The following is a 23,186-nucleotide window of genomic DNA, read 5'->3' as shown; positions in this document are numbered from 1 at the left end:
TGCCTCCTTGGATGAGAGGCTCAGGTCTTGCAGGGCCCTGCTCTGGGGCGCCTGCTCTCTAACCGTTTTTGCCTTGTGCCAGTAGTGACGCCACATCTTTTGGCTTGTGGTTGATGTTCCTTTCGTTGGTTTGAGGAGTTCTATTATAAGTAGGCTTCTGGTTACCTGTGACTGGGATAAGTGAATGTTATCCCTTAAATACAGTTTCTTTCGGTTTATTTTAATTAAGTGAAAGTGACTCTGAGATTCACATTTTTGTGCGCACTACCTGTGTTCATTTCTGGCTTTGTTTGGTTAGGTGGGTGTCCACTATGAACTGACCGAAGAAGAGAAATTCTACCGGAATGCTCTAACACGGATGCCAGATGGCCCCGTTGCCCTGGAGGAATCCTATTCTGCAGTCATGGGCATCGTAACTGAAGTCGAGCAGTATGTCAAGGTGAGAAGCTAATTACATTCAAGTATGTTGTCTTACACACTTAGGAGTATGAGGTTTAATGAATATGGAGCTAAAAGGCCTTGACTATGTGTAATGTAAACGATGAGGTGATATTTGCTGTCTTAAAACAAGGAGTGAACAATAGGGCAAACCTTGTGGGATATTAATCATTTTGGAGAACAGGAAACTATTCTCTTTTGATAGGAAAATTCTGAGGATTGGAAGTGAGAGTTTTCCTAACGGCGATGAAAGAACATGAGACTTTTAACAGAATATGAAAATATATGTTAATATTTTACAAAATGAAAAGTCAAACTGTAGTGTTTAACTCTGTTCTTCTTCACTTGCAGGTCTGGCTTCAGTATCAGTGTTTGTGGGACATGCAAGCTGAGAACATCTATAACAGACTCGGGGAGGATCTCAACAAGTGGCAGGCGCTCTTGGTGCAGATAAGGAAGGCCCGAGGAACCTTTGACAATGCAGAGACCAAGAAGGAGTTCGGACCAATAGTCATAGATTACGGCAAGGTGAGCTCTGCTGTCTCACTGAAAGGTGTCCAGGGAGCTGGGACGGCAACATCTGACTAAAATGAAGTTGAGGCATAAACACTCCAGCGTGAAAGACTTGCTCATCCGCTGTCGTGTGCTCCTTCACCTGCAGGTCCAGTCTAAGGTGAACCTGAAGTACGACTCTTGGCACAAGGAGGTCCTCAGCAAATTTGGGCAGATGCTTGGCTCAAACATGACAGAGTTCCACTCCCAGATCTCCAAGGTGAGGAGGCAGGGTCCTGCCGGTGTGATGAACCCCCTGGTGCCCCTCGGCTCTCCGTTAAACGCTCTGCTCTCTCCGGACAGTCTCGCCAGGAGCTGGAGCAGCACTCCGTGGACACGGCCAGCACCTCCGACGCTGTGACCTTCATCACCTACGTGCAGTCTCTGAAACGGAAGATCAAGCAGTTTGAAAAGCAAGTGGAGGTGAGCTCTGTCCCTCACTGTGTCTCAGATGGGGTCTACGGCGCGTCTCTGTCGTGCCCCTGCCGTGCTTGTAAGGGTGGGCAGGTGATTCTTAGGCACTTCAGCGTTTGAGAACCACAGGCTCCTGTCTTTTAAAATCTTTTGCTGTAGTTGTGGACCTTCAGGTCCTCAAACTTGTATTACCTTCTCATAGTTTGGAAGGAGGGTGTGACGCCCAGCTCTAGCACGCTTAGACCCTGCTCGGGGCCGCCCGGTGCAGCCAGGAGCAGTCGCGGGACTGGCCACGGCGCCGTCGGGAGGGGAGCACGTGTGCTCCGTAGCCGCGGGGTGCCTTCCCGTCCGTGGGAACCTGACGGCAGTCTCTGCTGCCCTTTTGAAGGAAAGTGCTAAGTTTATTCTGTAACCCTCAAAGCTCTACCGCAACGGCCAGCGCTTGCTGGAAAAGCAAAGGTTCCAGTTCCCGCCTTCCTGGCTTTACATTGACAACATCGAGGGAGAGTGGGGGGCCTTCAACGACATCATGCGGCGGAAGGACTCTGCCATCCAGCAGCAGGTGGCAAACCTGCAGATGAAGATCGTCCAGGAGGACCGCGCTGTGGAGAGCCGCACCTCCGACCTGCTGACCGACTGGGAGAAGACCAAGCCTGTCACGGTGAGTCTCGCCCCCGGCGCCGCAGCTTCTCCCAAGCCGGCAGCAGGTGACCTGGCGTCTCTGCTTTCGGAGACTTAAAAGGCCCTGCCATGGCTTAGATTTCCAGAATGAAGACTTTTCCCTGTAATTAAAAGGAGCAGTACTTGCAGGTAGTGGATTTGGAAACACAAAAGCCGACGTAGACCTCCTCGTGACAGTCACTTAAGTCAGGGAATTGTTTTAAAGACTAACGTTTTTCTGTTTGTAAGTTATCCTCTTACTTAGGCATAGTCAGAAGTTAGAATTTCCTCTCTCGTGGACACAGGCCAAGCATCCCGCTGCCGCCGCTGCTAGGTCTGTGCAGTGGGGGGCAGCCCTGAACTCTGACGTCATTGTCGCGGTCGTTAGGCTTTCTGTACCAGGACCTGCCACACCCTGGTCTCTGGGTTCATTCAAGTATTTATTGAGCACCGACTATATTCTGGGCAGCAGAGATACAGTGGTGACCAGAAAGGAGCCCTACCTGCATGGAGTTAACGCTCCACTGGGGCACGGAGGGTAAAGAGTGAACGGGAAGAACAGGTATTTTAAGTCAGATGGTGATACGTGCCGCGGGAAAGGAGTGTTGGTGCTTTCCTGCTCTGCAGGGGGTTGACATGTGGAGGCTGAGGGAGGGGCTGGCAAGCGTGCCGTGGCCGAGGGGGCGTCCAGGCAGGGGGACGGCCAGTGTGGGGCTCAGGCACGTAGGTCACGGTCTGTCTGGCTCACTGGGTGGAATTCAAACTTAGACATACACGTACGCATAGAAGCGGAAGGGTTTCGAAATGCTCTGAACGTCAGTCTGGCTTTGCAGTGTGGATGGAGGTTCTCCGCACCAGTGCTGGGGGCTGATTTGGCCGCCCCACGTCTACTGGGTTGGCCTCTGTGCTGCTGGGCCCAAGGTCCTGCCTTGTGTTTCATTTTGGCCGAGGGGCCCCGCTGTTCAGCAGGCTCGTGCTTTTGCTAACGCCAGAGCTTCCAGGCTCTGCAGGGAGTGAGTACTGATCACTAGGCAAAGAGTGTGATCACCTGAATTCGAATATCTTTTGTTGCCTCACCTTGCTAGTAATGTGTTAGAGTGAAAACTTCGATATTTTGTGTAGTCATCCTCAAAGGTTATCAGAATGGAAAGGAAGTGTGTAAACAGTGTTAAGGCTGAAGCAGGGTCTCCTCCAGTGAGAACAGTGCTTTCCTTTTCGTTCTTCTCTCGGTAACTGATAAACGACTCCGCACCTCAGGGAGGGCGTGGCTGGCAGCCCCAAGCACCCTGTCCCCTCGGTCAGGAGCGTCCTGCTCCAGGCCCAGGTCTGTCCTGACTCTTCTCTTCCGTCTCCCTCGGCACTTAGTGAGGGGATGGCTGAGTCGAGAGGTGCTCCGCCTTCCCCGTGTCAACCCTGGAGGTAAAAGTTCATCCAGTAATGGACGTGCGTCATCAGTGTACAGCTTTTGGATGTTTACGCACGTAGACGTGTTCAAGGAGTCACATATTCTAGAAGCCCAGCAGGCCCCCTCCACCGTTTCGGAGCCGGAGCTCGTGTGTCCTGAGCCCCGGCTCTGATCCTCTGGCCTTGACTCTGCTTCAGGGCAACCTTCGCCCGGAGGAGGCGCTTCAGGCGCTCACCATATATGAAGGAAAGTTCGGCAGGCTGAAGGACGACAGGGAGAAGTGTGCGAAGGCCAAGGAGGCGCTGGAACTGACAGATACGGGACTTCTCGGTGGCAGCGAAGAGCGCGTCCAGGTACGAACCGCTCCAGCGGGCAGCTGGGGCCGGGCCCCTCGTGCTCACGCTGCCTCTGGCCCACAGTGTCTCGAGAGCCGTGGGGTGGTTCTGCTTCCAAGTTCAGCTGCTTTACTCTGCTTCATCGCAGGTGGCCTTAGAGGAGCTACAGGACCTCAAAGGCGTTTGGTCAGAACTCTCTAAGGTCTGGGAGCAGATCGATCAGATGAAGGAGCAGCCGTGGGTTTCAGTGCAGCCTCGGAAGGTACGTGGAGCTACCGGTAGCTGTTATGTACGCGCCTTCACGCACTGAAAGTTGTAGGCGTCACCTAGAAACTCGGCAAGCAAGGAACTGTTAGAGTTCACAAAACGTCACTTGATGGTCGTTTACATTACTCATCCAGATTAATGTAAAATTTCTCCTGAAACCATTTTAAAAATATTCCATCGTTTAAAGGAATGTTGGCAAACTAAATACCATCTTGTGTTTCTCTTGACAGCTTCGGCAAAATTTAGATGGCCTCTTGAACCAGCTGAAAAACTTCCCCGCACGATTACGGCAGTACGCGTCCTACGAGTTTGTCCAGAGGCTTCTGAAAGGTTACCTCAAGGTCGGTGACTCAGAGCTGCGGTCACAGATGTCCGCTAGAAACACGCCACACAGGTAACACGGCTCCCTCTCTCCACAGATAAACATGCTGGTGATTGAACTGAAATCTGAAGCACTTAAAGATCGCCACTGGAAACAGCTGATGAAACGGCTTCACGTAAACTGGGTTGTTTCTGAGCTGACCCTCGGCCAGATCTGGGACGTTGACTTGCAGAAAAACGAGGCGGTTGTCAAGGATGTGCTGCTTGTAGCGCAGGGGGAGATGGCTTTGGAGGAATTTTTGAAGCAGGTAGGTAATAGGCTGATGGGCATTCCAGATCTTGTTTCAGGCTGTGACATAGACTGACGTAGACTGAGCCTAACATGTGGTCCCTTTTGTCTCCATTACACTCGGTCACTTGTGTGGCTGGCGAACGCCCACATACTGATGACGTGCCTCTTTCGGTTTCATTCAGATAAGAGAAGTGTGGAATACTTACGAGTTAGACTTGGTTAACTATCAGAACAAGTGTCGCCTGATCCGAGGCTGGGACGACCTCTTCAACAAGGTCAAAGAGCACATCAACAGCGTGTCCGCCATGAAGCTCTCTCCGTATTATAAGGTACCGCTGTGGGGAGGTGTCCCTCCCGCACATCCACCGTTGTACCTTCAGACTTACAGTCAGGGCCTTCCCAGGTGGTCCAGCGATTAAGACTCCGCGCTTCCACTGCAGGGGGCACGGGTTCGATCCCTGTAGGGGAACTAAGATCCAGCATGCTGTGTGGCCAAAATAGATTCTTTTTAAATAATTAAAAAATAAAAATGGCCAGACTCACAGTTCCCAGGTGCCTCTGGTAGAAAATGTGAGTCACGTAAGTTGACAGGATCTTTATCTGCATATTGGCATGAGTCCTGGTGTATCTGAGAGTGGAGAGTTCAGCAGTTGAGCTCTGCCTTCCATCCACCCGCTAGGTGTTTGAAGAGGATGCCCTGAGCTGGGAAGACAAACTGAACCGGATCATGGCTCTCTTCGACGTGTGGATCGACGTGCAGAGGCGCTGGGTCTACCTGGAGGGCATCTTCACGGGCAGCGCAGACATCAAACACCTGCTGCCAGTCGAAACCCAGCGGTTCCAGAGGTACAGCCTCGAGCCGGGACGGAGGGCTGAAGGGTAGGCTTGGCTGGTGACCACCCTTTGCACGAAGGTTGACGTTAACCTCGCTTTTAATTTGATTTGTAGTATCAGCACGGAATTCTTGGCTCTCATGAAAAAAGTATCCAAGTCTCCCCTGGTCATGGATGTTCTGAACATCCAGGGGGTACAGAGGTCGCTGGAGAGATTAGCAGACCTGCTAGGAAAGATCCAGAAAGCCCTGGGAGAGTACCTGGAAAGAGAGCGCTCATCTTTCCCCAGGTGAGAGGGTGGTTTTTACGGGGACTGAAGGGAAGGTCCGCTCCGGCGCCTCCTTCCCGCCCCTCCCTCCCTCCTGGCCTGTGTGTTGGTCACTCTGGCGTCAAGGGTTTTGTTACCAGTAACCGATTCAGTGAATACCGTTTCTCCTTCATCCATTGCTTCCTAATTATAACAAATAATCCTTAATTTTCTACCGTGGGTTCATTTACTAAGCTTCATTTAAACTATTATTCACCCTCCCAGGCAGCTAGCATCTCTTAAAAATTTAGCTGTGATTCTTTTTTTTTTTTGGCCACACTGTGTGGCATGCGGAACTTCCCTGACCAGGGATCGAACCCATGTCCCCTGTGGTGGAAGCACGGAGTCTTAACCACTGGACCACCAGGGAAGTTGTATTTTATTTTCTAAGTGGCATTCTTTTCTTTCTGAATAGTTTGCTTAATATAAATAGAGCAGGTTTTTAAAAAATTCCTAAGGTGCAGTGAATTACATGAAACCCATTGAACTTCTCTTCAGGATCTGTTAGGTGAGTGTGTATCTTTTGCTGAGGGCTGGAAGAAATCTGGATGTGATCTGAATTCAGGCTGGAGGTGGTCCGTCACATTCCATACCCACCTTCCTTTCCTATACAGTTTGAAGTTTTGCCTTGATTCCCCTTATTTGTGTATATGTAACGTTTTAGCAACTTACATGCTATTTTAATTTTAGGTTTTATTTTGTGGGTGATGAAGATTTGCTTGAAATCATTGGAAACAGTAAGAATGTAGCTAAGTTACAGAAACATTTCAAGAAAATGTTTGCTGGTGTTTCGAGCATCATCCTAAATGAAGACAACTCTGTCGTCCTGGGCATCTCATCCCGTGAAGGAGAGGAGGTAGTTACATTCATTGATTGTAACTTAGAACACTTCACTCCCATCTTTGCGCACTTTAATTCTTAGAGTTTCTTTATTTCAGGTTATGTTTAAAACTCCCGTGTCAATTACTGAACATCCCAAAATCAACGAGTGGCTCACCCTAGTAGAGAAGGAGATGAGAGTCACGCTGGCCAAACTCCTTGCTGAGTCTGTTACAGAAGTTGAGATTTTTGGTAAAGCAACTTCAATTGACCCAAATACCTACATCACCTGGATTGACAAATACCAGGTACTGTCCAGTAGAAGGGGGACAGTCTGAAGGTGAGGGCACTGGCTGATCTTTAAAACCATCCTTTTGGGTCTTGTGTGCCGTGTCTCGCAGGCCCAGCTCGTGGTCCTGTCAGCCCAGATTGCCTGGTCTGAGAACGTGGAGACGGCGCTGAGCAGCGTCGGCGGGAGCGGCGACACGGCCCCCCTGCACTCCGTGCTCAGCAACGTGGAGGTCACCCTCAACGTGCTGGCCGACTCGGTCCTCATGGAGCAGCCACCGCTCCGGAGACGCAAGCTGGAGCACTTGGTTAGTCCCATTCCTCCCAGCCAGGCTCCTGGGGCTTCGCCTCGGACAGTTGAAAGAACTCACGCTTGAAAAACATCCTAATTGGTGTCAGGGAGAAAAACAAGTGGATGGCCTGTTGACAAATGCTGGGGTGTGTACTTGACTCTCTGGTACTGTTGAAAGGCAATCTTGGGGGACAGGAGTTAACACACACGACCTCCCGACACAAAGGGGTGACACTCGTGCCTCTGGGTCTTTCACACTCTCGTCCTGTCCTTCGCAGAGAACACGCCCCGTGGCGGACCAGCCAGCGTGTCTCTGAGCCCGAGTGCTTGCTGCTGGCCTTTGCACTGCCGTGTGCAGCAGATGGACTGTTAGGATAGAGACAGCTCTTCTCCCATCACGTTTTATGCTAGTTGCAACTAGCAGAGTTTTTGTTTGTTGTTTCTTTGTTTTTGCTGCAGCTCTTGATTCTGTGTAATTCCATTGTGTGAATAACAGTTTTATTGTTTTTAAAAGTGAACAACAGTTCTGTTGTTTTTAAAAGTGAATGTTTACACTGTAACTGGACCTAGAATCTCAATTTAAAAGTCTACTGAATAACCCCTGCACCCCGAGGATACGCTTACGTACTTTAGTTTACATGCTTCAGCTCATGAAATGTACTTTCTGATAAGCTCTTTAAAGTGACTCTTTCTTCAGATCACAGAGTTGGTTCACCAGAGAGACGTCACCAGGTCCCTGATGAAGAGCAAGATTGACAACGCCAAGTCTTTCGAGTGGCTCAGCCAGATGCGGTTTTACTTTGACCCTAAGCAAACCGATGTGTTGCAGCAGTTGTCGATTCAAATGGCAAATGCCAAGTTTAACTATGGCTTTGAGTACCTGGGTGTCCAGGACAAGCTGGTCCAGACCCCCCTCACCGACCGCTGCTACCTGACGATGACACAGGCCTTGGAGGCCAGGTTGGGCGGGTCCCCCTTCGGTGAGTCCCTCCCCACACCTGGACAGGTGGAGTCAGATAGGAAACGTACTTTTCCAAGATTAAGCAAATGATCTAAACGTACTTCTTAACTGCGTGGCTGGTACCTTCTAAAACTTTAAATCCGTTGGCGGCTATCGCATTTATACTTGACCCTTGAAGGACGCTGATTTGAACTGTGTGAGTCCACTTAGACGCAGAGTTGTTTTAATAGATAGGCAGTCGGCCCTTCCTGCTCACCGGTTTCACAGCCTCAGATTGACCCAACCGTGGATTAAAGTTTCCGTCCGAGGTTGGTTGAATCCAGGGGTGCAGAACCTGTGGCTACGGAGGGCCAACTATTGGACCCGAGGGTCCATGGATTTGGGTAGACGCAGGGGTCCTGGACCAGTCCACATGGAGACCGAGGGATGATTGTACTTCGGTTTTTTAAAATGAATTGCTTTTTACAGTTCTTAAAACTAAAGGTGTGTTCTCACTTGAGTTCTCAATTCCTTTTCTTCAAACAATAGGGCCTGCTGGGACTGGGAAGACCGAGTCTGTCAAAGCTCTCGGCCATCAGCTTGGACGCTTTGTTTTAGTTTTCAACTGTGATGAAACCTTTGACTTCCAGGTGAGAAGCTCTGTGGGAACCACCTAGAGTTAAGGGCCTGAGAGGGCTGGGTGGGGAGTAGCAGGCGGCACCTCTTCGAGCTGTGTTGGCCTTACAGCACAGCGTGGTCCTCTGGGGACAGGGTTACTTGAGCTGTTGGAGGTTCCCAGCACGTGCTTGACACCGACTTGAGCTTCACGTCTTCAAATTCTTCAAACTCGTCAGTGCAACATGTCTTCCTGGTGTCTATGCCTGGGAATAAACAAATACTATGGGGAAGGTTTTTTAAACAACGTGTTAACCTTGTCATTGGAACTTTATTGGCACGGGAGGAGAATGATACGTTACACCTGTACCACTGTTCATGAGGCACTTGACCTGTGGGGCTGGGCTCCTTGCCTCACGTGTGAAGCTGATGCCACCTTCACAGCCCCTCCCACCACCCCCCACCCTGGGAGGAAGACGATATTGTTCCCATTTCAAAGATGAGCAGACAAGGGTTTCAAGATGTGATTTGCCCAGGGTGGGACCAGTCACCCAAGCCAGAATCGGAGCCCCATACAGCCAGCACCATGGCCGTGGTTTCAGCTCCCTTCCCTTCTTCTCGTTTCAGGCGATGGGACGGATCTTTGTGGGGCTTTGCCAGGTGGGCGCGTGGGGCTGCTTTGACGAGTTCAACCGCCTGGAGGAACGGATGCTGTCGGCCGTGTCCCAGCAGGTGCAGTGCATCCAGGAGGCGCTGCGCGAGCACTCCAGCCCCAGCTACGATAAGAGTGAGACCGGCTTCTCCTTACAGTTGCCTGGAGGGCGCAGAGGGGGTCGCCTCTTTGATCAGAAATAAGCGAGACTTTAACATAGCTCCAGGACTCGCTGCTGCAGGCGGGGCAGTGCATCCTGAGGGAAGACAGGCGGTAGGGCCCAGGGTAACGCTGCACCCTCGTCCCAGAGCAGCCCCGCGGAGCCATCAGTCCTTCCCCTGTAGCAGAGTCCCTGTGCTCCCTCCCCCGGCGTCTGCACACAACACAGGTTTGAGCCGCTCTGGGCCCCCCGCATTCCCCTCCCCCTCCCTGCATCCCACAGAGCCAAGCCTCCTGGCCAGAGTGTTGGGAACGAGCCCTCGTCACGGTGGGAGTGCCTGCTCGGAGGGCCCCGGGAGCTTGTTGCGCACACAGCCTGGGCTCGTGAGCTGGAGGACGTAAATAAATACATCCACGTTGGAGAGTTTACCTTTTAAAGTTCCCTTTTTTCCCATAATAACGGTAACTCATCTTACCAGACCTCCTAAATAAAACAAAAGGAGTGTCAAATCAGTACCTGTGTACTCCATGTTCCGTGTTCTCCTATGGAGGAAGTCTGATCCCTAAGTAGTCCAGGGATGGGGGGCAGGGGGGCTGTTTATTTTGTGTTTTCCTTTGATGACCCTACGAGAGGGTCATTCTCGTGACTTCAGCCGGTCAGTTTTGTCACAACATGGATTGTTTTTTATTTCTGCAACTGTGGTTGGGCTGTGTTTCTATTCTTGCATTGACCTTGTGACGCTCAGTAATGCACAAATAGTGGGCTTCCTGCCTCTGGGACTTGATCCGTTACACGTTCGGACGGCTTTTGTGTGGGTGAAGTGGGTGAAGATGGGCCTGCCTGGGCCGGTGGGCATCGTGTCTGGTGAGCGCCTCCAGCTCCCCTGCAGTCCTGGGCCGGCAGGGAGACGGGCGCTTGCTCTGCAGTTTTAGAGAGATTTTGGAGTAGATTTTTGACTATCATGAGTCTTAACACCATCCTCCGATTTTCAGCCTCTGCCCCCATTACTTGTGAGCTGCTGAACAAACAAGTCAAGGTGAGCCCAGACATGGCCATCTTCATCACCATGAACCCCGGCTACGCGGGCCGGTCGAACCTTCCAGACAACTTGAAGAAGCTGTTCCGGAGCTTGGCCATGACCAAGCCCGACCGGCAGCTCATCGCCCAGGTCATGCTGTACTCACAGGGCTTCCGCACCGCCGAGGTCCTTGCCAACAAGATCGTCCCGTTCTTCAAGTGAGTCACTTGAGTTATTCCGGATCGTGTTTCTGGCATGTGTCAAGTGTGCCGTTTAAAGTTTACCTGTGTAGTTGCAACACTACCTTCCACGTATCCGTCTCTGATTTCTTGATGTTCGATGCTCTTGGTGCTCAAAGTGTACTGTTTCTTAAGAAAACCCTTTCTCTTTTAGACTATGCGACGAGCAGCTCTCTTCTCAAAGCCACTACGACTTTGGTCTCCGAGCCTTGAAGAGCGTGCTGGTGAGCGCCGGAAACGTGAAGCGGGAGCGGATCCAGAAGATCAAGAGGGAGAAGGCGGAGCGCGGGGAGGCGGTGGACGAAGGAGAAATCGCGGAGAATCTTCCCGAGCAAGAGGTGGGCGGGGCGCCCCTAACCGCTCAGGCCCAGGCTCTGCTTGTATTACCCTTTGCCACCCTGAAGTCGTGCCTGGAGGGCTCTCACTGTGGCTCGCGTGCCCCGGGGTGAACGGAGGGGACCCGCATTTGACGGGAGGCCTGGGGGTGGGGGCGGGGCGCTGGGCCTCACTGCTTGCTCACGGGACAGCTGTGCCGTGGGTCCTCCGGGGACAGGGCAGTAGACGTGGAGCCGCCCCCCCGCAGAGCTCATCCCCTTCACCCCACGCAGATCCTGATCCAGAGCGTCTGTGAGACGATGGTGCCAAAGCTGGTGGCAGAAGACATCCCGCTGCTTTTCAGCCTCTTGTCGGACGTGTTCCCTGGGGTCCAGTATCACCGGGGCGAGATGACAGCGCTGAGGGAGGAGCTCAAGAAAGTGTGCCAGGAGATGTACCTGACATACGGAGACGGAGAAGAAGTCGGCGGGATGTGGGTTGAAAAGGTAGCTGGGATCGTGGTGTTGGCTGGCGCCTCACAGACCCCGCAGGTGGCCACGAGCGGTAACGATGGCCGTGGACTTGGTGGAGAAGCCGCGTCTTACCGGGCTTTGTCCACCAGGGGCGTCGTCTGGTTTGTGGAGATTTGCCCCAAGTCCTGTTAGGATTTTTTCTTAACTTGAGAGTAGTGATAGGGAAACTTACCTGAAATTTTCAATTATGTGGTACAGTTTGTTCTCTGAAAATGCTGGCTAAAAGGGGATCACGATGAAAACCGTCTATGGCAGTAAATGATCTGCTTACAAGACTTCCCAGTACCACGATTAACAACATAAATGTGTAATCAGTAGAGTTTACATTCTGTATCGACTTCTTTCCTTTATCTCCTCTGTGAGATTCACTTAAGAAAAAGCGTGTCACGTGCACAAGCTGTGCGTGCTGACCCTCCGCTGCGGTCCTGGGTTAGACAAGGCGGCTCGTTCATCCGGTCTCTGTCCTCCCGGCAGGGCACCTCAGGGGTCTCTCCTGAAGCAGCTCGGTGAGCATCTCCTGACTCAGTCAGACAGCTCCACAGTTCAGTAAAAACCCTCTGTGTTTGCTGTGCTGTGGCCAGTTGAAGGTCTCTCTGGTTAGAAAGTCCCAGTACTTGCCTTGGAAGAGTCACAGCACACGTCTCTTGCTTGGCGGCGGGAGAAGTGGTGAGGAACCTTCCACCTTCTTTCTCTGGAGTGCTTATGGTGCTGGTCGGTCTGGCCCTCAGGTTCTCCAGCTCTATCAGATCACCCAGATCAACCACGGCCTGATGATGGTGGGGCCCTCGGGCAGCGGGAAGAGCATGGCCTGGCGCGTTCTTCTGAAGGCTCTGGAGAGGCTCGAGGGTGTGGAGGGCGTGGCCCATATCATCGACCCTAAAGCCATCAGCAAAGACCACCTGTACGGAACCCTGGACCCCAACACCAGGGAATGGACAGATGGGCTGTTCACACATGTTCTGAGAAAGTAAGTGCACTTGGGTGGGTGTCCGCACTCCGGAGAACTGGGACCTAGGCACTCTGTCCTCGTGGTAACAGCGTACGTTATTCTTCTTACCACGCTCTGGACAAATCAAAGTCACTTTAGAAACCGTTACAGGCTGAGCGTTTTCAGCCTCAGTCACGCGCTGCTGTAAAATCCTCCCACCAGGATCATAGACAACGTGAGGGGCGAGCTGCAGAAGCGCCAGTGGATCGTCTTCGATGGCGACGTGGATCCCGAGTGGGTGGAGAACTTGAACTCGGTGCTGGATGACAACAAGCTGCTGACCCTGCCCAACGGAGAGCGCCTCAGCCTTCCGCCCAACGTACGAGGCTAAGTATCCCACCCTGACTGCCTGGCGCGCAGCCGGGGGAGCGGCTCCAGCCTCTGTGGCAGCAGTCAGTGTCGGGGCCTCTCTGTGCTACATTCTTTCCATTCCTGTGGCTGGTGAGAAATGTTTTCAAAGCGTTCATTCATGACTTTCCACTACTTGCTGAGTATTAAGCCTACTCAGTAATTCCTGGGTAGCCTTTCCTACGACTCCGTGAGCTGGGGCTGTAGTTAGGGTTCCTGGGAAATGGCAGAACAAGGGATTTACACATGGACACTTTCAGGGTCGTCCCTTGGAAATGAGCCCTTGATCCAGGTCCTGACCACGCCCCCTGACAGCGGTAAACATGGGCAGGCCTGGCCTGGGCGTGCGTTCATACTTTGACCCCACTTTTCTGGAGTTCCGTCGTGTGCCGGGCCTTGTTCTAGATGCTGAAAATGTAGCTGTAAGCAACACAGACAAAACCCCTGCTCTCCCAGGGCTCACAGCCTGAGGTGGGAGACAGACAGGATAAGTGGTGATGGGGCTACGGAGAAAGTAAACTGGAGGAGAGCAGCCGCCGGTGCCCAGGGGTGGAGCTTGCACTGGCAGAAGGGGCGGCGCCGAGGCTCCCCGGGGAAGCTGAGGGCACGAGGGGGCGGCTCCTGTGGCTTCCGGGCGTTCCAGGTGGAGGGGCGGATGGCGGGGGAGGAGCGTCTGGCTGTGCCCGGCGTGTGCGAGGAGAGCGGGGCAGTTGGCTGATGTGGAGAGAAGTTGGGGCGGGACCCAAGGGGGAACAGGCGAGATGAGGTCAGGCCCGGGGTCACTGAGGACTGGAGCTTGCGCGCTAGGTGAGCTGGGAGGCCACGGCACCCCAGGCACAACCGTGGAGGTGCTGAGAAGTAGCTGGGCTGTGGGTGTGAGTTCAAGCTTGTGCCAGTGGGGTCGCCTGACGGGCTGGAGGTGGGTGGAAGGGAAGGGAGGAGTCCGGCCGCACTCCTGAGCCGCTGGGGAGCAGGAGCCTTTCCTGCGACGCAGGGTCAGCATCGGTGGTTATCGCCGCTTCAGAAACCAAGCCGCGGGTCTGGGAACATGCACGTATGCAGACTCGTGTCTTGATTTGACTTGTTGGGTTCTTTTCTTACAGCTCACTACCCAGTAGATTCTAACTGTTGTCAGAAAGATTGATCTCCTTGTGAGGCGTGTTAGCAGTGATGTTAAGGCTCTGGGATCAGATGGTCCAGTTTGAATCTCAGCCCCACTGGCGACTAGCAGTGGGACTCGGCGAGGCTGCCAACCCCACGTGCGAAAGGGGACCCTGCTGGCCAGCCTGCCGGCGGGTTCGAGGCCAGGAACCTGGCCACAGCACCTCACTGCTGACCCTGCCACCCAGGGAGCTGTTGGCTCCGTCCCACCAGAGCTCCTCTCCTCTCCTCTCCTCCCCACCACACACAGGTTTTTTCCCGCCCAGATTCTCAGGGAGAGAGCGTTGGTGGATGTTGCGATGAGGCAAACCGTAGACATTTTTACTTCTAAACCAAGTGCAGTGAGATTGGATTTAAATTGCTCTTTCAGTGGGCATATAGGTAAAGTATTAGTACTCGGGTCTGTACCAAACCCATGTCATTAACCGTGCTCGGTGTTCTCTTCTTTCAAGGTGCGCATAATGTTTGAAGTGCAGGACCTGAAGTACGCCACCCTGGCCACGGTGTCTCGCTGCGGCATGGTCTGGTTCAGCGAGGACGTGCTCAGCACGGACATGATATTCAACAACTTCCTGGCCAGGCTGCGCAGCATCCCTCTGGACGAGGGGGAGGACGAGGCCCAGCGCCGGCGCAAGGGCAAGGAGGACGAGGGCGAGGAGGCCGCCTCCCCGATGCTGCAGGTACGCGGGCCAGCGCCGCTCCGCCGAGTGCAGCCAGCTGGCACCTGAGGGTGCTGGGCCGCGGCGCAGAGCGAGCCGGGTGTCCCACCCTGAGCATCTGGAAGGCGGCGTGCTTTTCACGATGGTCACTGCTCCGCTGCTGAAGCCGGCCACTCGCTGGAGGTTTGCATAATCAGTGCAGTCGCTGCTGCAAAAGCGTAGCCGTGCACGGAAAATTTAAAGAATTCTTTCAGTTTTCTTTGCCAATTGATGAAAGGTGGACCTTTTGCATTTCGTTGGTGAAGACCAATGTTCCTAGGAAGCGTGATTTTTTTTTTTTGAGAACCACCAAGATGAAGGAATAAAGGGTTGGTCGTTGAAGCTTCATTCCTCATTTTTTCAACCCATAAAACTACTTTTCACAGTTGCGTGATCCTCTCCTGGGCCTAGGTTAGAGGAGATGAAAACCTCCCTGCTTTTTGAGATGGTAGCTAAGCATCACTCACTCCCTCCTGTAGATCCAGAGGGACGCAGCAACGATCATGCAGCCGTACTTCACGTCCAACGGCCTGGTCACCAAGGCCCTGGAGCACGCCTTCAAGCTGGAGCACATCATGGACCTGACACGCCTGCGCTGCCTGGGCTCGCTCTTCTCCATGCTGCACCAGGCCTGCCGCAACGTGGCCCAGTACAACGCCAACCACCCCGACTTCCCCATGCAGATCGAGCAGCTGGAGCGCTATATCCAGGTCAGGAGGGGTCCAGCTGTGGCCAGGTGCTGGGGGAGGTGCCGGCAGCATCTCTGGGCACCACTGTTTCAGGGTAACATCGTTGTAAATGTCTTTCCTTTATTGTTGAAATTCCATTCAAAACGGGACCCACTTCCTATTCCAATAGCGGTATCTGGTTTACGCCATCCTTTGGTCCTTGTCTGGAGACAGTCGGCTGAAAATGAGAGCAGAGCTGGGTGAATACATCAGAAGGATCACGACGGTGCCACTGCCCGCTGCTCCCAACATCCCCATCATCGACTACGAAGTGAGTGCGCGCCTCGACTGGATGTCGTCTTTTCTTTCGTAGGAGGGTTTTGTCCTTTTAGTTTTCTGTGGCACAAGGGATGCAGGTTGACTTGGAGGTTCTGACTTGCATGAAAGCGAGCAAGTCTTGTAGGTGAGCAGGTACGTGGGTCCCAGGGTGACCGGCGCCCGCCCGTGTGTGCAGGTGTCCATCAGCGGAGAATGGTCGCCGTGGCAGGCCAAGGTGCCTCAGATTGAAGTGGAGACGCACAAGGTGGCCGCCCCTGATGTCGTCGTGCCAACGCTGGACACCGTCCGCCACGAGGCCCTCTTGTACACCTGGCTGGCCGAGCACAAGCCGCTGGTCTTGTGCGGCCCTCCTGGGTCTGGCAAGACCATGACGCTCTTCAGCGCCCTCCGGGCCCTGCCCGACATGGAGGTAAGGAGGCTGGAGTGGGCAGTGGGCCTGGGGCTCCAGCACGGGGTCAGCCTTCCAGCACCTCACTTGTTTCTTCCCTTCTCCAGGTCGTGGGTCTTAACTTCTCCAGCGCTACTACTCCAGAGCTCCTGCTAAAGACTTTTGACCACTACTGCGAGTACAGACGCACGCCAAACGGGGTCGTCCTGGCCCCTGTTCAGCTTGGGAAGTGGCTGGTGTTGTTCTGTGATGAAATCAACCTGCCAGACATGGATAAATACGGGACGCAGAGGGTCATATCCTTCATCAGACAGGTGTGTTTACGTCCACGAGGTGCCCTCTCCTCCACAACGTGTCCTGTTCACATGTGCCCCTAACGTGTCTCACTCCCCCTTGCCCTCAGATGGTGGAGCACGGAGGCTTTTACCGAACCTCAGATCAAACTTGGGTGAAGCTGGAGAGGATCCAGTTTGTCGGGGCTTGTAACCCGCCCACTGATCCTGGAAGGAAGCCCCTCTCTCACAGGTAACACACAGCCCCGTAGACTTCCCTGATCTCACACACACCGGTTCCGGGTTTGCTTTAAATGTAGCATGACGAAACTGTAGTTGTCATTATAAAAAGGTAACAAAATACTGCTCGTCGTGGGGTTCCTCTGGGGTTATGTCACTGTGCTGGGAACACACTCAAAATGAAAGCGACGACTTGCTGGGCAGTAGTGAGCTGCCCCAGACCTGCCTGTAGGGCCAGGATGAGGCTGAAATAAGCCTGAATCGTTTTCCCACCTTTGCTCGGTTCTTTTTCGGTTTTTTGCATCTACAGTTACGTGTCAGACCCAGGCCCAAGTAGTTTGAGTGAGACCTCAGTCAGCTGTGGCGCGAAGCCGTGGGGGCGGGTCAGGAAGCCCCGGGTAGGCCTGGGACAGGGAGGCAGCCCTCCCAGGCATGCTGCCCCTCACCCCATACGAGGCTGAGCCGGGCTGTCTTTGTGTAGGTTCCTGCGTCACGTGCCTGTGGTGTATGTGGATTACCCGGGACCCGCCTCCCTGACGCAGATCTACGGTACCTTCAACCGGGCCATGCTGCGCCTCATCCCGTCCCTGCGCACATACGCAGAGCCTCTCACCGCGGCGATGGTGGAATTCTACACCATGTCCCAGGTGTGTGGCGTCTTTGCCCCGTCGTGACCGAAAGGCTCTGTTGAGAGACTGAGCTTCACCTGGAGCTCCGGCTGAGCCGGGAGACTTGCTCCAGGGTCTCAACAGGTGATGCTTCCGGCAGGTTCTGCAACCGCGAATATCCTCTTGTTCTTGCCGTCCTCGTCTGGCACATGTACATGTATTCATTCCCCTTACGAAACCGAGACCGTGCTGTGCCGTTTCTAAAAGGACGTGGCCACTTCTGTTTTAACAGCACCAACATGTGCCTGTTTGTACTTGTTCTTCTGCAGTGTTTGTGGTGACTGCATGTGGCCAAACCTGTCGGGGCTGGACCGGTTACAGTTCCACCACAATGCCTCTTTCAGCCTTGAAAAAATATTTATTGAAAAGGTCTTTGCCCACTGGGACTTCCCAGGCAGTCCGGTGGTTAAGACTCCATCCCTCCAATGCAGGGGGCGCGGGTTCGATCCCTGGTTGGGGAGCTAAGATCCCACGTGCTGCGGGGTACTGCCAAAAAAAAAAAAGATCTTTGCCCACCAGATGAGAAGTGGCTCTCACGGTTTTGGCTTGCGTTTCTTTGTCAGCCTCTGACAAGGGCCCTTGCAAGAGAACTGCCGACTTTCCCCTGAGACAAACATTTTTTTTTTTTTTTTGCGGTACGTGGGCCTCTCACTGCCACGACCTCTCCCGCTGTGGAGCACCGGTTCTGGACGCGCAGCCCCAGCGGCCATGGCCCACGGGCCCAGCCGCTCCGCGGCACATGGGACCCTCCCGGACCGGGGCACGAGCCCACGACCCCTGCATCAGCAGGCGGACTCTCAACCACTGTGCCACCAGGGAAGCCCTATTTTTTTTTTTTACGTATAAATCTTTAAATATAATTAATTGCAACATAAAGCGAGCAACTTGGATCTACTGAACAGTAGTCCCAACATTATTTACCAATTCATTCTCAAATATTCCAGGGTCTAGAGTCTTTATTCTCAATATAAAAATGTTATACTGCATTTGACTTTTTAACTACTTTCCGTGTCTTAGGACATTTACATGTAACTTGCATCTTTTCGATTCCTGCAGGAGAGGTTCACTCAGGACACACAGCCCCACTATATCTACTCGCCCCGTGAAATGACCCGGTGGGTGCGAGGTATCTTCGAGGCACTGAGACCCCTGGAGACTCTGCCTGTGGAAGGCCTCATTCGGATTTGGGCACATGAAGCCCTCCGTCTCTTCCAGGACAGGTAAAACCAAGGATGTTGACCCTTCCGACCCCCCGAGTTAGGGTCTGCATGAGGCAGGCTGAGCTGGTGATGGACAGGAGTGAGGTGGCGAGGGCAGCCTTGCATCTGGGAGTTGATCACGGCCACCCCTATGTACGAGACCCCGACGGCCCTGCTGGTTACCGGTAACCTCGGGCAAGGCACTTTAACTCACCTCTTTCACTGTCGGGTGGGCCCCACACAAGGTCAGGGCACAGAGGTCACAGGTGAATTTCAGTTCCTTCTAACAGCAGCCTGGGGTGCAGTTCCGTAACCACCACCCCTTCCTCACCCTCAGTCTTTGCTCTCATCAGAGGATTTGCAGCTGTATCTCTGGGACTTTAGTTTTCTCTTTTTACCTGTTGGCCACTTATTTCAAGTCTTGCAAGTTTTGACTTTTTCTAGTTAAGTGACCAGTACTGAAGGGAGAGACTTGCTAGCGGCTGTAGTGGTCAGCTTGGATTGTGGAAGGTTTTGTGGTTTGAACATTGTAAGTCTCAGTAAAAAGTCGAGTCGTTTTCTCTCTTAAGGCATCTTGAAAGTTATTGACCTTTTTTTATTTTTGGCTGTGTTGGGTCTTCGTTGCTGTGCACAGGCTTTCTCTAGTCTGGGCGAGCAGGGGGCTGCTCTTCGTTGCGGTGAGCGGGCTTCTCACTGTGGTGGCTTCTCTTGTTGCGGAGCAAGGACTCTAGGCACGAGGGCTCAGTAGTTGTGGCGCACGGGCTTAGTTGCTCCGTGGCATGTGGGATCTTCCTGGACCAGGGCTTGAACCCACGTCCCCTACATTGGCAGGCGGATTCTTAACCACTGCGCCACCAGGGAAGTCCCTATTGACCTTTTTAAATCAGAATCTTTTTCTTGTATTCTTTGTTTATAGTTGTGTACGATCTTTGTCTTATAGTAGGTTCTTAGTTTTCCTAGTTCCTGCTCTGTCGTTTTTATTGATTTTTCTTATATTGTTAATTTTATGTATCTCAGCACTGCAGTCCTTCATAGCCTTTTAGGCTCATTTTTGATTAGTGAGAAAAAGTTAGACTTGTGTTGCTTTAACTCTAAACTTCTAACAAACAACAAATCTTAACTGATTTACTATTTAGTGCAGCACCACGATTTCCTGTTGCAAACTATTTGGGGAAATGTTCTGCCCGTGAACAGGTTACTCGGAACAGAGCAAGAGGGGCTGCAGAGTAGGAGCAGGAGGGCAGGACCCCTCGGGCCCGGGCTACGTGTGAGGTCGCCCGAGGTGGCCCATCCGTAGAGGACACGGTCCCAGCAGGACAAGCTCCTCTGACCACTCATGGCCTCAGGTGTGGGTAGTCGTAGGAGTCGGTTAGTGGTTACTCCCCTGGCAGAACGCAAGGCAGATGGTTCCCTCCAGGCTAAGAAATACTTAAGCCTTTGGCAGCCACACGTCTGGACCAGTTATTCTTGCCTTCAGGCAGCTTTTCTCACCCATGCTTTCGAGGAGTCTTGGAATATTGCGTTGTTGTAGATGACTGGGCTCCACGCCAGCCTCCTTGGAGTTCTCATTTCCCACAGAGCTGCCCTGCAGAGAGCCAGGGAGAGAGATGAGCTAACCGAGGCAGAGCGGGGGCACACGAGCCCTGGCAGCCCAGCTTTGAGCTCTCGTATTGCGGCTCTGCCACTTTAAAAGGCGGTCCTTTTTATGTTACGTGCGCTACCTTCATTCTCCCTTCTTTAATTAAAAAAAATAATTGGGCTACAGTATCATTTTTATATTTCTTAACATACCAGAGATATAATTTTGTTTAGATTGAAATATCGCAATAGCAGTTGTGCTTCTAAATTCTGGTTGGCTACGGTAAGTACGTGACATGCTCATTGGACCTTCACCTCGTAGCCTAAGTTATCATGTATTCAGCTGCTCAGAAGGACCTCCCACACCTATAGGGACAGTTAGAGTCTCACCTGCTTGCTCTGTGGTTTCCTCTGTAAACCTTGTGTTTCCAAAACTGTACACCTTGTAGTTCTCTATTTCTGTTCCCATAATGCTCCTTGATACTTGAAACATTTATATTAAGCAAGCTTAGAAACTAAAATGAAGTTTTCATTTTGTAAATCAATGTAATTAAACATTTTTAGAGGAGTTTTTTTTTTAAGATTTTCGTGTTTAATATCTATGTTTCGGACTACTTAAGTCATCTCGAGTTCAGAGTCTTAGGTTCTTCCATTTGTAGAAAATGAAAATTTCTGGTAGAAGACTAATGCCAGCCCTTGGAGTAGCCCACAGCACCCACAAAACCAGGTGTTTTCTCATCATGGCCTCTGTCTTCTCTTCCAACAGACTTGTAGAAGATGAGGAGAGGCGTTGGACCGACGAAAATATTGACATGGTTGCTCTGAAGCACTTCCCCAACATAGACAAGGAGAAGGCGATGAGCCGGCCCATCCTGTACAGCAACTGGTTGTCAAAGGTAACGCATCTACATCACGTTAGGAATACTTTTCTTTGCTCCTGTCCTTCTAGTTAGAATTCCCTTCTCGTCAGAAACGTCTTTTCCTTGAAGGGCACTATAAAGGAAGCCGCAGCTATAGGCATGATGGGCCATGTATTTGCAGCCGTTGATAATTCAGGGCAGAGAATCCCAGGACCACTCCAAGAGCTGTGGATCCAACCAGCAGGAGACGGGACTTCAGTGAAATCAGGGCAGTGAGGGATAACTTGTGTGAAAATGTTTCGTATACTAGGATGCTGAACAGAGTGACATTTCCAGAATAGCTGTGAGCTGCCATTTTCTCTGAAAAAGAGAGCCGACATCCGACATCGTAGGAAAGGACAGTCTTGATGTGCATGTCCTTTGGTAGGCGATGCTGATGTAGGAATGAGGACAGCCTTCCTTTAGGAGCTCCGTCTCATAGGGTGGATGGCCCCACCTTGGGAGGGCTGACCCTGACATAGGGGCTTAGGCAAGTGTCCATAGGCCTTCATCTGAGTGTCGGCAAGGGCATGGCAGGCACAGGGCCTGATAGGAGCAAAGGCACAGAAGCAAGACGAACAAGAGAGATTTGCTCAGTGTTTCTAGAATTTCCTATTTATTTCTAGACTCTAGATACTAATCCTGTTTCATTTATGGGCACCATCTTCTCCCAGTGGCTTGTCTTTTCACTCTCTTTATAGCGTCTTTTGAAGAACAAACATTCGTAACGGAATATCGTTTAAACCCTTAATCCATCTGAATTGAGTTAGTGTATGGGGTGAGCTGTGGGTTCATTTTCAGTTTTTCTTTTGTGCATGTCCACGGTCCCAGCACTGGGACTCTGCAGTGTCGCACTGTCACATGGGTTTCCCTGTGCGCGTGAGTCTGCTACAGAGCTCTGTCCTGTCCACTGGTCCATTTGCTGCTTCCTGTGCTGAAACCACGTGGTCCTGATCACAGTTCTAAGTCCACCAGATAGGACAGTCCCTGTCCAGAGCACCTGGTTCTTAAAGGGGTGGGTCGTCTTTCCAGTCTTGGGCTCTTCCCCTTCCAAACGAAATTCAGAATTGGCTTGCCAAGTTGCACCACCCACCACTGAGATTCGGACTGGATTACATTGAATCTGTGTGTCAGCTGGGTGGAACTGACATTTTAGTTGTGTGTTCTTCTCTCCATGATCATGGTGTATCTCTTCATTTACTTAGATGTTCTGTGATGCCTTTCAGTGAAGTTCAGTTTTCTCTGTAAAAATTTTCCATGTCTTTCCATGTCTCATCCTAGTTTACTTATACTTTTGTTCCTATGTTATAACTACCTGCTCTCGTCTCATTTTTTGACAGTTTCTTGGTATATGGAAACATAATCCACTTTGCTATAAGAACTAAGATGATTTCTTCTTCGTGATTGGATCTACCTTTTTTCCTACAGGATTACATCCCAGTAGACCAAGAAGAGTTAAGAGATTATGTCAAAGCCAGGCTGAAAGTCTTCTATGAAGAAGAGCTCGATGTTCCTCTGGTCCTGTTTAATGAGGTGTTGGACCACGTGCTCAGGATTGACCGGTGGGCTTTTTGTTGCTGCAGCCTCACCACTCACCCGAGCTGCTCTCGATCTGATGGGGGCGGGGGTCAGGCCAGGCCTCGTGCTGTCCCCTTGACGGGCCTCCCACGCCCCTACCTTCGTCTGCCAAGCGACTCCCGCTTCTTAGTCCAGCTCTGCTGAGCGGAGCTTACCACCGGCTGCGACTACAGCCCTTCACCCTCCTGCTAGAATCGGCCTGTCTCCCTCGAGTCATCAGGGTGTCCGGGGGCGGCGCCATGTCTTTTTGATCTTTGCCGCCTCACCAGACCTGGCAAATAACAATTGCTGTACGAATGTTTAGTGTACAAATTCAAGTTAAAACACGTTCCAGGGCTTCCCTGGTGGCGCGGTGGTTGAGAGTCCACCTGCCGATGCAGGGGACGCGGGTTTGTGCCCCAGTCCAGGAAGATCCCACATGCCGCGGAGCGGCTGGGCCCGTGAGCCATGGCCGCTGAGCCTGCCCG

General features: G+C 52.3%; 1 protein-coding gene across 1 annotated transcript in view; it reads left to right on the top strand.

Moving 5' to 3' along the window:
- DYNC1H1 (dynein cytoplasmic 1 heavy chain 1) overlaps window positions 1-23,186 on the top strand; it is a 65,722-nt gene that overhangs the window by 24,051 nt on the left and 18,485 nt on the right. The window contains exons 12-44 of the mRNA XM_033850603.2: window positions 299-439; window positions 790-966; window positions 1,100-1,210; window positions 1,294-1,413; window positions 1,826-2,065; window positions 3,667-3,822; window positions 3,953-4,066; window positions 4,302-4,412; window positions 4,491-4,700; window positions 4,867-5,013; window positions 5,364-5,530; window positions 5,633-5,806; window positions 6,515-6,680; window positions 6,763-6,951; window positions 7,045-7,239; window positions 7,921-8,203; window positions 8,713-8,813; window positions 9,406-9,565; window positions 10,583-10,826; window positions 11,002-11,185; window positions 11,456-11,668; window positions 12,424-12,662; window positions 12,846-13,002; window positions 14,645-14,872; window positions 15,370-15,600; window positions 15,749-15,889; window positions 16,073-16,306; window positions 16,393-16,599; window positions 16,689-16,810; window positions 17,279-17,444; window positions 18,522-18,685; window positions 21,009-21,138; window positions 22,570-22,703. Coding sequence (XP_033706494.1) covers window positions 299-439; window positions 790-966; window positions 1,100-1,210; window positions 1,294-1,413; window positions 1,826-2,065; window positions 3,667-3,822; window positions 3,953-4,066; window positions 4,302-4,412; window positions 4,491-4,700; window positions 4,867-5,013; window positions 5,364-5,530; window positions 5,633-5,806; window positions 6,515-6,680; window positions 6,763-6,951; window positions 7,045-7,239; window positions 7,921-8,203; window positions 8,713-8,813; window positions 9,406-9,565; window positions 10,583-10,826; window positions 11,002-11,185; window positions 11,456-11,668; window positions 12,424-12,662; window positions 12,846-13,002; window positions 14,645-14,872; window positions 15,370-15,600; window positions 15,749-15,889; window positions 16,073-16,306; window positions 16,393-16,599; window positions 16,689-16,810; window positions 17,279-17,444; window positions 18,522-18,685; window positions 21,009-21,138; window positions 22,570-22,703 — 5,756 coding nt within the window. The remainder of the gene's footprint in view (window positions 1-298; window positions 440-789; window positions 967-1,099; window positions 1,211-1,293; window positions 1,414-1,825; window positions 2,066-3,666; window positions 3,823-3,952; window positions 4,067-4,301; window positions 4,413-4,490; window positions 4,701-4,866; window positions 5,014-5,363; window positions 5,531-5,632; window positions 5,807-6,514; window positions 6,681-6,762; window positions 6,952-7,044; window positions 7,240-7,920; window positions 8,204-8,712; window positions 8,814-9,405; window positions 9,566-10,582; window positions 10,827-11,001; window positions 11,186-11,455; window positions 11,669-12,423; window positions 12,663-12,845; window positions 13,003-14,644; window positions 14,873-15,369; window positions 15,601-15,748; window positions 15,890-16,072; window positions 16,307-16,392; window positions 16,600-16,688; window positions 16,811-17,278; window positions 17,445-18,521; window positions 18,686-21,008; window positions 21,139-22,569; window positions 22,704-23,186) is intronic.

Source organism: Tursiops truncatus, chromosome 2, assembly GCF_011762595.2.
Source record: "Tursiops truncatus isolate mTurTru1 chromosome 2, mTurTru1.mat.Y, whole genome shotgun sequence".
NCBI lineage: Eukaryota > Metazoa > Chordata > Mammalia > Artiodactyla > Delphinidae > Tursiops > Tursiops truncatus.
Note: the sequence above shows the minus strand (reverse complement) of the source record. Positions and strands in the feature narration are given on the sequence as shown.